Raw genomic sequence first — 15,945 nt, forward strand, 5'->3', positions numbered from 1 at the left:
ACCGTCACGGAATGGAACGCACAGGATTGTGGGATATCAAAGGCAGCGAAGGATACATCATTGCTGCCCAGGGTTGCCAGGTTTTCACAAGAAAACCCACCCAATCGCTACTCAAAACTAGCCCAATCGCGTTTCGAGGGGGTCCCCGGTAAAAATCGCGTTCCAGGGGGTAAAATACACGGTTTTTGGCGGGGTGCCCCTGCTAAAATGCGCATTCCAGGGGATAAATATCATGTTATTGGAGTCGCTTCAACCCGCGGACATGAAAAACAACCTGCGGCAACAGTATTAAAGTAGCCCAATTCCGCGGGAAAACCACGGATTTGGCAACACTGTCAGTCACAGCGATAGCTGCGTTTTTTTATTATGAACATTGTCAACCAATAAGAAAACAGTTGCAATACAAAAATACAAAATAATAATAATAATAAATGAGATAAAAAAATATATATATAATAAAACAAATAAATTACTAGACAGGGGTATAAAATTAAACAAAACACATTGCATTCAAAGGAAAAGATTAAACAGCTTACAAATTTCAACAGTTTTTAAAGCCTTCTTATTACATTAGATAGTCTCAAAATAATGCTGTATTTCAGCAAGCAAAACATAAAACAGTGGCTTCTGACATGAAAATGTACATTTATGTATATAAAATTTTGTTAACAAAATAAGGAGATTAAGTACAATTTGTTTTTCTGTAAATGCACTTTTTTTTTATTAACAAAACCAAACCAAACATTTTCCCAAAGCAAAGAAAAATCTTTATCAATATTCTCAATAACAAATAAAGAGAGGTTTTTCCATAACAATTTGATAACTGGATTCCTTTATCCATATTAGGGATTTCCTGGAGCGTCATGAGTTCTGTTACTTCTGTGATGCATATGTGGAGTTTCCGCGCGAGGGCGCCCTCCGGCTGCCAGTAAGAATGAAACATTACATGTGTTTAGGGCTTAATGTCCACTCTGTCCTATTTTGGGCATACATAGGAAAAATAATACTTATCTCTAATGAAATGTGAAGTAAACATGATAATCCATGTTTTTCTCCAGTGTATTGTACAGGAGTTGTTTTAACCAGTTTGTTTTAACCAGATTCTTTTACCCAAATTGTGAAGCACCAAAACCAAACCTGTCAGAGCCTCATGTAAGCGGTTGTTCAGAATTCAATATAATTTCTTGCCATAATGCAGCCATCTGTCACACAGTATTTTTGAGAAAATGCTTCTGTGTGCTTAATTTAAGTTACTTAAATAAAAAATAAAATTTTGTTATTGCAATGCAAAATTTGTTGCTATTTTGCACTTTGACTTTTGACAGTCTGAATATTGTGTGTAATAAAAAATAAGTCTTTGACATCATAATTGTATTGCATTGTTGTTTTAAATACCAAATATTTCACTTAAAACATTCCTCATGAACACTTTTTCAGTTATTTTAATATACTGTACGTCGTTGTGCAAAAAGTAGTTTCAATGTAACTTTTTGGTAGTAACTTGTAGTGTAGCTAGGTACTTTTTTAGTACTTTTTTGACTGTAGCTTAACTACTTTAACTTATGAGTAGCTTGTAGCTTATTAAGCTACAGTTTCAGAGTAGCTTCCCCAACACTGCTGTTTTGTATCTTTGCAAGATTTCTTGCCTAATTTAATAATTAATTGTCTTAATTTGTGCACGAACAAGCGCCTGTGAGGCGACCTGAGGTCAAATCTGAGAATAGTATCTATCCTTATAGTAGGCCTAGTTTTTTAATTTGTTATGTAAATACCACAAACTGCACAATGTTTTGAATAATTTTTGTTGGTGAAATAGAGCAAAAACTGCCAAAATTGACAATGTTGTGTTTGAAAATTGTAAATTGATGCAATCAATTTCTTGTTTATTTAACTATTTGTGTAAATTGTCCGCTTTTATAGTCATTGAGCACACAACAACGCACACAAATAGTGTCTTGAGTCTTCTTTTTATTATCAATATTTGTGTCATTGTTTGTTTGTGTTTTATCTGAAGTAAATTTACAGCATTATATTTGAGAGTTGCAGAGCAAGTTATTTTTTTAATGCATTTTGTTAAAATTTAACCTGAAGAAATCCTGATGTTGTTCTTTGACTTGTGTTAACACACACCCAAAAGTGATCAGAAACTCCACCCTTACAACACTTACCAGGAAGAGACTGGCTTATTATTTCTGTCGTACAGACTCTCTTCTCTCTCAACATAAGCAAAAAGAATCAATGGAAAAAGGAAGAGAAACTCTTTAAAGAAGGATTTTTGAGAAGTGTGTTTGTGAACAGACGGCAGATCTTTGTGATACTCATGATTAATCATTTTTTAATCCGATATCGTTCAGAAAGTGAAAGTAAAGTTTAGATCGCCGGAGCTCAAACAGGAAAAATGGCTTCACTATCTGAAGATGATTTTTCTTGTCCTGTGTGTCATGAAATCTTCAAGGCTCCTGTTCTTTTATCATGTAGTCACAGTTTCTGTAAAGAGTGTCTTCAGCAGTTCTGGAGAATCAAGGGAACTGAGGAGTGTCCTGTCTGCAGGAGAAGATCCTCAAATAATCAACCTCCTCTTAATCTTGCGTTACAAAACTTGTGTGAGTCGTTCCTAAAGGAGAGAAAAGAGAGGCGTTCATCAGGGTCTGGGGAAATCTGCAATTTACATGGTAACAAACTCGAGCTCTTCTGTCTGGAGGACAAACAGCCGGTGTGTTTAGTGTGCAGAGATTCACAACAACATGACAATCATAAATTCAGACCCATCAGTGAAGTGGTTCCATCATATAAGGTAAGACAGATTTATATTGTGGGTTAAAACTCATAGAAACTGAGTAACATACGATACGAATTACATACTATTACACATATGATTATATTACAGAAATCTCTGGTGTCTTATAGATTTTGTCTTTAAATTATAGGAGGAGCTCAATACAGCACTGAAGTCCTTACAAGAGAAACTAAAACACAATGAAACAATAAAAGAAGAGTTTGAGAAAACAGTTCAACACATCAAGGTGAGGATTGATTCTTTTGACATTGATAGCTGAATTGATTTTTCTGACGTAATTTCACATATGACGAAGATCAAGCGATACACTATCAGCTGGTTATTCATCACCCTGTTGAAAAAACCAGCATATGCTGGTTAGGTATGTTTTGACGCTGGGATGCTGGTTTATTTAGGTGATTTCAGAGAGGCTAGCAGTAGCAAGCTAGCTTTAAAAGGATAAGATCCCACCCTCCCTGCATAATCATTCTCCAAAGCCATGCCTCCTTCAAAACACATGAACGCGCACCGGCAGACGAGAGGCTAGAACAGAGTTGCTGGAGGGTTGAATGCAACGCTGTCAGATGACCTCATGTAGGGTGACCATACGTGCCATTTTTCCCGGACGCGTACTGGCCAGGATTTCCATATTGCCTAAAATATCTAGGTTTTGGCTTTGTTTGCGTGTGCGGACCAATCAGTGTATAACATCAAAGTACCATACAGACGGTTCCTTATGCTTTCAAAACGCTCTTGAGGTACTTTGATGTCAAACACTGATCGGCCTGAGCTGCGCTGCTTTTAAGTCGAACACACCTAATATGTACGCGTAATTGCATTGCATTGACCATAGATCCCACCTTCTCACACGCCATGATTGGTCCATTATGTACAATGCCTGTATGTTATTGGTCAAACTACTTTTCGATCATTACCTTCAGCAAGCATGAAAACAGGAAAACAAAGCCAAAATAAATCCTGGCAAGGACGTGTCCGGGAAAAATGGCATGGTCACCCTACCTCATGTCTCATTCATTGATGAGAAAACATTACAGTACAAAGCGCAGAATATTACAATAATAACACCTTCCATTCTCGCTCATTCTGCAATAGTGAAAAAGAACGCACTGATGACGTATCATGTCTGTGCGAACAGGTTGCACAGAGGTATGCAAATACATACGTTGACAGGCAGGTAGGACAGCCTATCATAGCCCTCGGACCGAGGAATATGATTGGACGAACACTTTATGGTCCTATGCCTTCCACAGACAATATAAATACATAGGCCCTGTCCCAAATGGCTCACTTCTTGCGCACTTTTGGTCTTGCAGACTTACAATGGCCGCTGTGTGCATGTGTTGATTAATTCCACGCAAGAGACCGTAGGGTATCCCATTCGTCATTTTAGCTTTCAGAAGTGTGCTCGTGAGCGACCCCTTTGTGGCCGCTATGTGCCCTCGATCCACACTTCTGCCGGCTCCGCAGCAGACTTCTACTACTGCATGTTAGATTGCTAAGAGCATAATTTATAAATTAAGTCCTTCAAGTACTATTAAAGTACTAATTAAGTACTTCAGAAAGTTAAAGTTGTAGTTAACTAACCCACATTTACTCATTCACTCTTCATGCTGCTTCAGAATAAGTCAGGTCTTTGAGACGATTGACTTAAATGTGGTTTGATTTCAGTCTCAAGCTGAGCACACAGAGCATCAGATTAAACAGCAGTTTGAGAAGCTTCATCAGTTTCTCAGAGATGAAGAAGAAGCTACAATCACTGCACTGAGAGAGGAAGAGGAGCAGAAGAAGCAGATGATGACAGATCTCATCAGAGCCGGATCCACAGACACCTTCTGGAGCTTTGATCCATGTGCCGCATTACTTGGGCAACCTGCCCTTCAGAGTCTGGAAGAAGATGCAGGACATCGTCCAGAACAGTGAGTCTGGAGAAGATCTGTGCTCGCACACATACAGTTTATAATGACACAAAATAACTAGATTGTTTTAGTTGGTAATAAGTGAAGATCAGACAATTTTTCCTGGTATATAATGAACTATTTAGTTTTTATTTATTTATTTATTTTTGAGAATGTTTCTTGTTTCTTCATCTACTCAAGTCCAGAAGAGACTCAACAGTGTAAAAGTGAAAAGAAACTTGATGCTTCATTTGTGATTCTTTTGACTGAAACACTGAACCTCAAATATAATTTTGTACTCAATAAACTTCATTATGTATTTCTAGTTCCTCAAAGACTTTACATTATGGCGGTGTTGCTAGAGGAACTATTGACAGTCTCTGGGGTTCATGAAGAAACCTATTTATTTATTTATATTTATTAAAATCGGTTTACATACACTGTAAATTGCAGGCTGTAATATAAAGCATTTTAAACATTTTGTATTCAAAAAGAAGAATTTTCTGTTATTTAAAAGATGAAAATTGTTCTTACCCCAAAACGTAAGAAGAATTCAAAATCTTCTAAGGAATGTTCTTAAAAATCATATTATTTTTAAAATGTATAGTTAAGATTTACCACGTAATGATTCAAGTATTTGTTGTATTAAACAAGCAAACCTCATGAGCTACTTCAAAACCTGTCATTATATTATCTAAGAAAATATTTCTTAAAGGGGACATGACACACACAGTTTCTGCCAATCTCATGTTAAAGGGTTAGTTCACCCCAAAATGAAAATTCAGAAGATGAACAAAGGTCTTACGGGTTTGGAACGACATGAGGGTGAGTAATTAATGACAGAATTTTCATTTTTGGGTGAACTAACCTTTTAATCTTGAGTACCTAGAGTAGTATTGCATCCTTCATATCTCCGAAGAGTCTTTAGTTTTATCAGATTTATAAAAGAAAGATACAGCTTATGATTCTCTCTGAAAACAGCCGAGCTCCTGGAGGCATGTCATGGGCGGAGCTAAAGAGTCGCAAGCACTTATGCGACGATTGCCAACAAAACACAGAAATTTGATGCAGTTTTACTGCCCGAGGTTCTGACTCATGAACGGGATCATTTATCTCTGGGACCACTCCATCTTTCAGTATCAAACAATGTGCAAATCCAGCATCGAACTGGGCATTGTTTATAAAACATTTGTTACCGAAATGCCGGGAACAAACAAACACACCTGCACAACTCCGTTGCTGCCCCGGAGAAACAAACTGCATCCACTGTTCCCGTCACGCTGGGTTCTTTGGCAACCAAAAACACACTTCTTTGGTGACATTGTAGTTTTTGTGGTCTAAAAACAAAGACAAATCCTTCTGGAGCAAGTCCTGTGCAGAGCTGCCGACGTCTTCCCGAACCGAATGAAACACGCTGATGGGCTGCTCTCAATCTGCTCTGGGATGAGTTGCCCAAAAGCAACTATGGTCACAAGTTCTGTCGTTACCAATAGAGTTCAGAGGAACTAACGACCACAGCTGGGAAACGCCTCTGTTTGATGTGTGCTTACTCTTGTAGGAGAAGTGCCCATACAAGGAATTCTGCCCTTTATGACGTCATACAGAGCCATAATCCAAAAAAAACCTTTTCTGAAACTTGTACGAACCCTGAAAAAATGTGCATTTGTCACAGAAACACTTTGGCCATGTTTAGCATGAGAATCCAACACTTTACCAGTGTAAATGAAATAGCATTAGACCCCCCCCAAGATGTTACGGGTATACAGTTCTTGTAAAAAGTTTGAAAATATTATGATTTTTTAATGCGTTTAGTGAAGTCTCTTATGCTCACCAAGGCTGCATTTATTTGATCAAAACAGTAAAAACAGCAATATTGTGTAATATTGTTATAATTTAAAATAACCATTTTCTATGTGAATATCTATTAAAATGTAATTTATTCCTGTGAAGCAAAGCTGAATTTTCAGCATCATTACTCCAGTCTTCAGTGTCACATGATCTTCAGAAATCATTCTAATATGCTGACATGCTGTTCAAGAAACATTTCTGATTATTAGCAATAATGAAGACAGTCGTGCTGCTTCATATTTATGCAGATACTGTGACATCTTGCTGTGTACTCTTAAATCAAATGGCTTAAAAACAGATTAAACTGTTTTATTTTTTAATCCAAGGTTTTATTGTTTTTTTTTTTTTTTTTTTTAAAATTTGCAAAAAAAAAAGGGAGTCAGTAAGACTCCATTTATTTGATCAAACATAATATTATAAAATATAACAATTTAAAATATGACAAGTTTTTTTTTTTTACAACATTCATAAAATATTTTAGAATTTATAGTTATTTTTTAATTAAAACTTATTTATTGTAAGAAATGTTTTCTTATGATTTTCATGAATACTGCCAGGGTTTCTAGAAAAGTGCTGCTTCATGTATTTAGTTTTTTTCCAGTGAAAAAACACAGCGATACAAGTCTGTTCAGCTAATGATTGTCACGATGCTTCAAAGAAACGAGGAGAAGACTTACACAAACTTGACTTTTAATAAAACAAACCAAAGGAGGGGAACACTAACATCAGGAGCGCTGAAGTACAAACACGGGATGACGTTTAAGACTCGACAAGGAAACAAGAGGCAGACTACACATTTATACTAAACTTAACGAGGGACAAACAGGTGCGGGGAATCCACTAATAATGAGACAAGGAGAACAGGAACAAAACCAAATATGGGCATAAGGAAACCCGAGGGAGAACTAAACACACACAAAACACGGAACAAAGTCTGACATCGATCTGTTTACCAGATGAACCTGCTTCAATTATTCACACCACAGAGATTTTAATATATCTTACAATATTACAATGACAGATTATTAATTACTAAGTCAAACACAACAGACAGTAACAAACTATTCACACACACAGTAAGAGCCAGTTTAATGAACATGATCAGATGATGCTGAAGATACTTAGAGTTTCATGCACTGAATTATTTACCGTTTCAGTGTTTAATCTCAACAGCTCTGATTGATTGGTCCTTATTTAAACTTTTTCAAAATATCGGTTTCTCTTGATGCACACACATGTTTGAATCACACATTTAGTGTTTGTATCTGCTGCCATTAAACGCTGATGATAAAAATGAGTGTGTAACTAATAACACTGAGTGAGTGGAGGAAAATCTGTGATCCTGGATCCAAACACTGCTCATCCACATCTCGTCCTGACTGATGATCTGACCAGTGTTAGAAACAGCGGGAAAAAACAACCAGTTCCTGATAATCCAGAGAGGTTTGACTCGCTTCCCTGTGTTCTGGGTTCAGAGGGTTTTAACTCAGGAACACACTGCTGGGATGTGGAGGTTAAACAGAGTCCATGCTGGCATCTTGGAGTAACTACAGCATCAAACCAGAGGAAGGGACCTGTTTTCTTCAACGCTGATGTCTGGTGTTTGAAGTATCATGAATCTCCATTTCTCTCCCTAGTCACAAAATTTGGTTTCTGTGTTGAACAGAAGCTTGATCGTGTGAGAGTGAATCTGGACTGTGACAGAGGAACAGTGTCGTTCTCTGATCCTGTAACTAACACACATCTACACACATTCACAACCACCTTCACTAACACTGTCTTGCCATTCTTCTGTTGTTATGGTTTATTGCCTCTAAAGATCTTACCGTTCGATAGTCAGTAATCTGTAGGTCTGGATCTTCCTGCTTTCATCATGCTTCAATATTTAGTCCATATCACAGGAGTAAGAGTGCTGTTATTCTGAATATCAGTACGGCTGTGATTGGGATACTGGACTGATATCAGCTCTACAGACACACACACTGCTGTAATAATGATCTTTAAAAAAACATCATATGACCCCTTTAATATCAAGCCACTTCATTTCAGTCACAGTATACCCAGATATTTTCAGGGTTCAGTCACAGAACACATGGAAACATCAGGGACTGTTAAAACTACGATCTCCATGCCTGGATTTCTTTTATGGTAATATATTTTGATTCATTACTTTATCCCTACATTTATTAATCAAGTGTTACGCTGCACTGAATTAAAACACATGGTGAAGGTTCGAATAAATCATGTTATTTCTCAAATCTGACTAATGAGAAACAATGATGTGTTGTGAATCCCGCGCATTTTAGGAGTCACGACTTGTCCAGAAAAAAGCTTTCTGGAGAGAGAGAGAAAGTGTTGAGGAAAGAAATGTTAGGTTTTTGTTTTGTTTTTTCAGTGTGAAACGTCTTGGGTATCATCAGACTTCTTGTTGTTGGTTCAAATGTTGTAAGCAGAAACACTGTGCTAAACCAAAACCCAGCATTTAAACCTGTATCATTAAAGATCAAATCCAGTAAAGCGTACTTTCTTCTCACGTTTGTGTATGTGGTGAATTTATTTATTATATAAAGATTTAGTCATTTTGTTTTAAATTAAAATAAGAAATGTTGCCTTGGCAACTAGCTAAAACAAAAATGCTATTTATAATAATTTTATATTACACTTTTATTACAATTCTTAGCTAACTATAATAACTCTGACTTAGATTAGCTGTTTTTTAATGCTATAATTTAATAAAATGTTTTTATTCCACTAATTAAACTACATTTATTTGACATTTGTGTTAACAATTTTGTGATTTCTTTCTTTCTTTCCTTTTTTTCCATCAACAAGTAGCCCTGTCTGTTCCTGGTCTCCATTGAGCAGTGTTGGGGAAAGTCACTTTTAAAAGTAATGCATTACAATATTGCGTTACTCCATAAAAAAGTAACTAATTACGTTACTTAGTTACTTTTTATGGAAAGTAATGCGTTACGTTACTTTTGCGTTACTTTTTAAATCTGGACAGGGCTTGCTTGTTTGTTTTTAAAATAAAAAAGTAATATTTTTGGCAAATATAAAAGCCTTTTCACACCAAAAGTGAAATGAATAAGCCTCAGGCTGAAGGGAAAGTACATGTACGTCCGTACAGTAGAATGCAGAAGACATTTCAACACACTTCAGCAATAAAAAAACACACAAATGTTTGTCTAGAGTAATTTTGGCTTATTAGTATGGTTGAACTGGATCATCGAAGGTCAGAAGCAAAGACATTGGTTAATAGAATGGGAATAAATACATAAAGGATATTTGTGTTGTTTAACATTTAATTATTGCAGGTTTGCGTCATATTCTGAGTTGCATTTTTTTAATTCATTTTGAGGAATACTGAATCTGTGTTTGTTTTTTTTGCGAGTGAGAAGAATTAATGCATATTCGTATCTATTTTAGAACTACAGTAACATCTGATTTCTCTCGACATGGGGACAGGAGAGCTGTCAATCAATAAATTGAAAAAAAAAAAGTAACTTGCATTACTTATCTTCCATAGCATTTTTATTTTCCATACTGTGGAGGTCAGTGAGGACCAACAACTCTCTGATTACCAACATTCTTCAAAACATCTTCTTTTATGTTCAACAGAAGAAAGAAACTCATTCAGGTTTTGAATCATTTAAAGTGGAATAATAGGAATCATTTCCTTTTGGGTGAAATGTCCCTTTATATAGTTTGTACACAGATATAAATTGTACAAAATTAACATTTATTTATTTTATGTTTTTTTTTTTTATCACGTGCTCATCACGCATGTTTCTCGGTGAATCTAGACGAAGAAGGAGCTCATATATAAAGTGAGTTTTCATTGGTCTCATGTTTTAATCACAACATCATTCTCAGACTATCGTCTGTGTTATATGAGTTTTCATGACATTAGTCTTATTTTAGAATGCGCTAATAATAAAGAAAAAAGGTTTGTCCAAACATTTGACTGGTAGTGTATATTTCATTCATGAAATGAGTGATAGTGTCAGTCGCGTTGAGCTGCAGCGTCTCCTCTCCTCTCTCTGGGAAAAGGCTGGATGTGAGGAACAGACAGAGGAAAGAGCAGGATTTCTGACGGAGAGCAGGGCGAGGGAGGCGGGGAGTTGTCTGGAAGGAGCAGAGGGACGTTAAGCAAGCAGTCGCTTTGAGTGATGGGCGGCAGGAAGTGTGGGCGTCGGTCTCTCTGTGTTTGCCCCGCCCCTTTACACAAAGACTCCGCCCAGTTGCCACGCCCACTAGAGTTGCTCCGGTGTCGTTTTGTGGCTTGTTTCCTCTCGCTGTCTGTTATTTCTAAACTCTGTATCCACAGGCTGAAGTCTGACGCCTCATTTTTTACTTGTTTATTTTTCTTTTTTCGCATCACCTTTGGTGTCTGTTCCCGCCAAACTTCTTCAAACAAATACTCTTCCTTTTCAGGCCTAATTCCTGTGTCTCTGCCGCGGGTCCTCGCTGTCCTTTGGCCGTGATGCCAGCGCTGAACGCCGACCACTGGTGGCTCCTTATTCATGGATATCTCATCTTTTTGATGGGTTGCATGTAAAATCTTGGGCAGTGGCTTGTCTTGAATGCATATGAGTCCATTTAAGGGTGAATTTCGGTGAGGTCGATCCATTAACGGGTCAGGACGGTCAACAGACTGACCCAATGTGCTTCGGGTCGTGTTTAAGACTGAACGCAGGCGACGGTGGGGCGGTAAACTAGCAGACAGACCCGTCAGACCCAGCGCACGGAAGAGAGGAGCGGGCCGGAGGTCAACCGTGTGACGCTTTCGGCAGTCCTCACTAGTTTTGACGATTTCACTGGCGATGATCCCGAGTCCAGCAGAACTCTCTGGAGTTTTGTCCATGATGGAGTCTGGAGGAGCAGCAGAGATCAGTGTCTTCAGCTCTAAAAGGCAACGTTCACGCTGCAGATTAATACAGATGTCACTCCTGTTCAATCATTTGCAGTGACAAACAACACAATTCAATCCAACACACTCATATATTACTTGTCTGGGCCAGGGTTTTTTATTTAATTAGGGTCCAGAGATCCTCTGTGGGGCCGCAAGGAGGCGATAGGAGGTCCATAAAATATTTAGAGAAATAGTGTATAAAAGTAATAATAAATAAATGATAAACAAAAATAATATAAACAAATAAAATAAATTAATAAACATTAGTTTAAAACAAATTTAAAAAAATAAGATAAAAAATATGGAGGTAGAGGATTTTATAAATGTTTATGTAAAATATGTGAAATCAATTCTGAATAATAAGGTTAATAAACAATAAATAAACTAAAAATAGAATTGACTAGATTAAATGATCATCTGAATAAAATAAATAAAATTAAAATAAACTCTAAATGTTTAATAACTGTAGAAAATAAATTATAAGGCTAAAATAAAAAAATTAGAATTAGATTACGTTGAATAAATAAATAAACATTAAATTAAAATAAACAAAAAAGAACATGTAAAACAATCAGTTGAGTTAAATGTATTGATTCTGTAAATGTTTAAAGAAAAAGTGTGAAAAAAGTAAAAAAATTAATAAGAAAAATATTAATAAACAGATTATTATAAATGAAAAAAATTATTGATTAAAAATAAACATTAGATTAAAACAAACACATAAATAAATAATAAATGCATCAAAACAAATATACACAGTACTATCACAGTACATAATAATAAATGTTTAGACATATTTATAATAATATGTTTTCATAGTATAAAGTGCTGTCTGTAAGTTTTCAGATGGGGTTCTCTTACATTAGCATAATCATGTTTGGCAATGAAAAGATTGAAAACTCCCGGGTTACTCGGTTAGCAACATCCATAAACTATAATATAAAAATAGATTTATTATTTCAAGAGATACATTTCTGCTTCTGATTAACAAAGAAGGAAAGTACTTCATAGATTGACTTTAGTTGCAATTATAAAAAAATCACTGTGGTATTTCAATGTTTTTTGCACACAGATCATGAAGGTAATCCTTTAAAGAAACTATAATGAAGAAACAATGCCATATAAATTTGGTAATCACACGGTTCCATGGTTTATATTAAAGTAAACATGATCTTAGCATGTACTTTATCTAAAGTCAAACTATTTTGGAAGCAACGTCATAAATGATGTGAAGATTAAAGCAGATTGAAACACTAAACAGAGAGACACAGCAAGAAATGAGAATGAGATGAAGAGAGAAACTGTTAGGAAGTGCAGTTTAGGAAGAGAGAGTGAATGAGAAACAACATCTACCTGATGAAGAGGTCAGATTTACTCACAGATCAACATGAAGAGCCTCTTACAGTCTGATGCTTCATCTCTCATCAAACACACACTCAGTATCTGTTGCCTCTCTCTCTCTCTCTATATATATATATCTCTGTCAGTCTTTCATGTCGTGCCCTTCAGAATCATGCGCGGCTCGCCTCTTTTTTATATCTGTCTGTCCATCAATTATGAAACAGACGGCAGGACAGAAGCTCTGACAAACACACTCAAAATCCTTCATGATTCCTGCCTGACATCCACATGATCTCAGTCAGCAAATAGAGACAAACTGAGGAAATAAAAACCCAGTGACTGACCACTACACTGTAAAAAATGACCGTGAATTTAACGGTAAAAGACTGTAAAAAATGCTACATTTTTTACGGTAAAATTCCGGCAACCACAGCTGCCGTTTTTTTACCGTAAATTTTACGGATTTTTTTTTTACAGTGTAGATTTCTATTTTGTTTATTTATTAAAATATTATTTTATTTATTATATTATTATTATTTCATTATTTTACTTTAATTGTATTATTTTTCTAATTTATTTTATTTTATCAGGAAACCAGTCACTGGTTTTTAGATTTTTACTTTATTTTATTTTTATTATGATTTTATTTTATTTTATTATTTTGATTATTTTCAATTTATTTTATAATTATTTTAATTTCTTGTTTATTTAATTATTATTTTATTTAATTAGGAAACAGATTAGAGGAAAAATTATATATTATTTCCACCACAATTTAATTTTATACAATTTTTATTTAATTTCCAATATTAGAATCAATGCCCACTACATTATTTTTTCTTTTATATTACTTTATTATTTGTTTTCAACACTAGAGTCAGTGCCCACTGTTTTTTTATTTTATTTATTTTATTTAATTTCCAAAATTACAATCAGAGCCCACTACAATGTTTTATATTTTATTTTACATTATTTCATTTTACTTTATTTTAACTTTACTTTTTTATTGTACTTTTTAATTTTTTTTTATTTTATTCAGTTCAGCAGCACTAGCTACAGGCGCTGTAGTGAATCGCGGTGTAGTTGCAGTTCGTCTCCGCGCCGCGGCGTGTCGCTGTACCGCATCAGCTGCTGCGCGGCGGAGGGGAAGTGCGTCAGTGATCCGTGTGACCACAGGACTCCAGAGCTCACGGTAAGAGTTTATTCTATGTCTCATAACTATCATAAACATATGAAACAACACAGAATCTGAAGTAATCCGCTGTGACGCCTTACATACGCGTTCATAAACACTCGCGTAACGCATCAGAAGCTCAAAGACACGTGGAGGTTGAAAACCACACAGATTTACACACAACCGCTGACACACACGAGTATAAACACACATGGGCCTGGTTTCACAGACAGGGCTTAGACTAAACCAGGATTAGGCTATAGTTCAATTTGGACATTTAAGTCATTTTTATAAACGTGCCTTAGAAAACACATTACTGGTGTGCAGGGCAGGACTTAGGGGGGCGGGGGCCGTAATGTGAATTTAACATTGAAAGTTAATGCGAATAAAAACATTGTAAGTTAGGCTACTTATCATAACACTTTCATTGTACAGAAAGAGAGCAAAGAACATTTAAATTATCAAAGAACATTTCCACTGACAGTCTAGAGTTCAAGCACTCTCCAAAGCTCCCATTAAAATCACTGAAGCTGTTTACACTGTGAAATTGGCCCTTGCATTCATAAGCTCAACAGCATCGTGTGTGATTGGTTAATGCGCAGTGCTGTAAAAACGCGTCTGTCTCTGACTCAGCGCCAGCCAGGAACGCAGATTTGAGTTTTAGCAGCTGATGATATGACGCGCTGAACGATTTAATCATGCTGGTGTGATTGTATCAAATATTAACATTAATTAGACAGACAGGTATTTAATTAGGCTGCTGTCCGTTTAAGACCGAATGAATATACCGTATTGTCCCGAATATAAGACAATGTTTTTTTCTTGGAAATACATCTGAAAAAACGCGGTCGTCTTATATTCAGGGTCTAGACTTTGACATGTCAATAATAAACCCACAACAATAGGTGGCGCCAAATACGCATAAAACGAGTGTGCCATGAAATACGTAATGTAATGCGTGTTGTAAAGATCGCGAGTAAAAACAAAAGAAAAAGAAAACCTTACAGCTGCACGAGTCGTGACTGTCACGTTACCCTGATGGGACCAAACTCCCTTTGTGATTTTAAAACGTAAGACAGTACCCAGATTTGAAGACTACAGTAAGATTTAACTTCTACTGTTAATAAGATTTTGGAAGGCTACTATTAGATGGATAGCCTAAATGTCCTAATTCAGATGGGCTACCAGTTTTTTTTATTTTTTTTTATGGTATATCAAAAAGTGTATATTTTTAAAATGTGATTGTTGGTACATTTTACCAGTTTTTACCATACTTTCAAAACAAAAATTAAAATAGGAAAAATATGCAATATGAAAATAATTGAAGACAAAATGTGTTTTACTGACAAAAAACAAGATTTGGCTTTTAAAAAGCCTTTTTCCAAAAGGTACATCTGGAAAAAGGGGGGTCGTCTTATAATCAGGGTAGTCGTATATTCGGGCCAATACGGTAATATACTGACACATATCCGGTTTTCACCCACCTGTTTACGTTAACTTAAGCCATAACGACTGTATTTACGTGAGAAACTCCACACGATTGACATTTTGACTAGAGCCCGACCGATATGGTTTTTTTTGGGGCCGATACCGATATTAGGGAGTAAAAAAAAAAGGCCGATACCGATATATCGGCCGATATTCTTTGTGTATATTATAGTACAGTACCAGTCAAAAGTTTGGACACTTTCCCATTCGTGTGTCCAAAAATTTGACTGGTACTATATATAGAATACAGTATATACATAAACAGAATATATATACAGGTGAATAAAGACTGACAGTCAATGTTTAATGTTTAGAAATTATTATTTCAAGACATGTAAAGCATTTTTGCTCGTTTATGTGGGCCGTCCCAAACTTGGTTGCAATGTGTTCATTGTCAAACTCAAAAATCAGATTATTTTTCATTCTTAAAAAACGCCATTATTTTATTTGAAAAAAAAATAAATCAATAAAAATAATTTAAAAATAT

General features: G+C 35.8%; 2 protein-coding genes and 1 pseudogene across 2 annotated transcripts in view; 2 read left to right on the forward strand and 1 right to left on the reverse strand.

The window, feature by feature from the left end:
* Nucleotides 1-2,263: 2,263 nt before the first annotated feature.
* Nucleotides 2,264-8,383, forward strand: LOC107752761 (zinc-binding protein A33-like; annotated as a pseudogene).
* Nucleotides 8,384-10,314: 1,931 nt separating this feature from the next.
* Nucleotides 10,315-12,851, reverse strand: LOC107752754 (uncharacterized). The gene is made up of 2 exons (XM_016568799.1): nucleotides 12,809-12,851; nucleotides 10,315-11,448 (listed from the first exon to the last, which is right to left on the reverse strand). The coding sequence occupies exon 2, from the start codon at nucleotides 11,405-11,407 to the stop codon at nucleotides 10,547-10,549; it is 861 nt and encodes a 286-aa protein (XP_016424285.1). The 5' UTR covers nucleotides 11,408-11,448; nucleotides 12,809-12,851; the 3' UTR covers nucleotides 10,315-10,546.
* Nucleotides 12,852-13,878: 1,027 nt separating this feature from the next.
* LOC107752768 (thioredoxin, mitochondrial-like) overlaps nucleotides 13,879-15,945 on the forward strand; it is an 8,234-nt gene continuing 6,167 nt past the window's right edge. The window contains exon 1 of the mRNA XM_016568824.1: nucleotides 13,879-13,988. The gene's annotated coding sequence lies outside the window, so the exon portion shown is untranslated. The remainder of the gene's footprint in view (nucleotides 13,989-15,945) is intronic.

The sequence above is a fragment of the Sinocyclocheilus rhinocerous genome, unplaced genomic scaffold, assembly GCF_001515625.1.
Source record: "Sinocyclocheilus rhinocerous isolate Xijiao unplaced genomic scaffold, SAMN03320098_v1.1 scaffold1965, whole genome shotgun sequence".
Lineage (NCBI taxonomy): Eukaryota > Metazoa > Chordata > Actinopteri > Cypriniformes > Cyprinidae > Sinocyclocheilus > Sinocyclocheilus rhinocerous.

What these genes read in the sequence shown, in the direction of transcription:
- LOC107752754 (XM_016568799.1), bottom strand. Translation starts at nt 11,407, where the DNA reads ATGGACAAAACTCCAGAGAGTTCTGCTGGACTCGGGATCATCGCCAGT.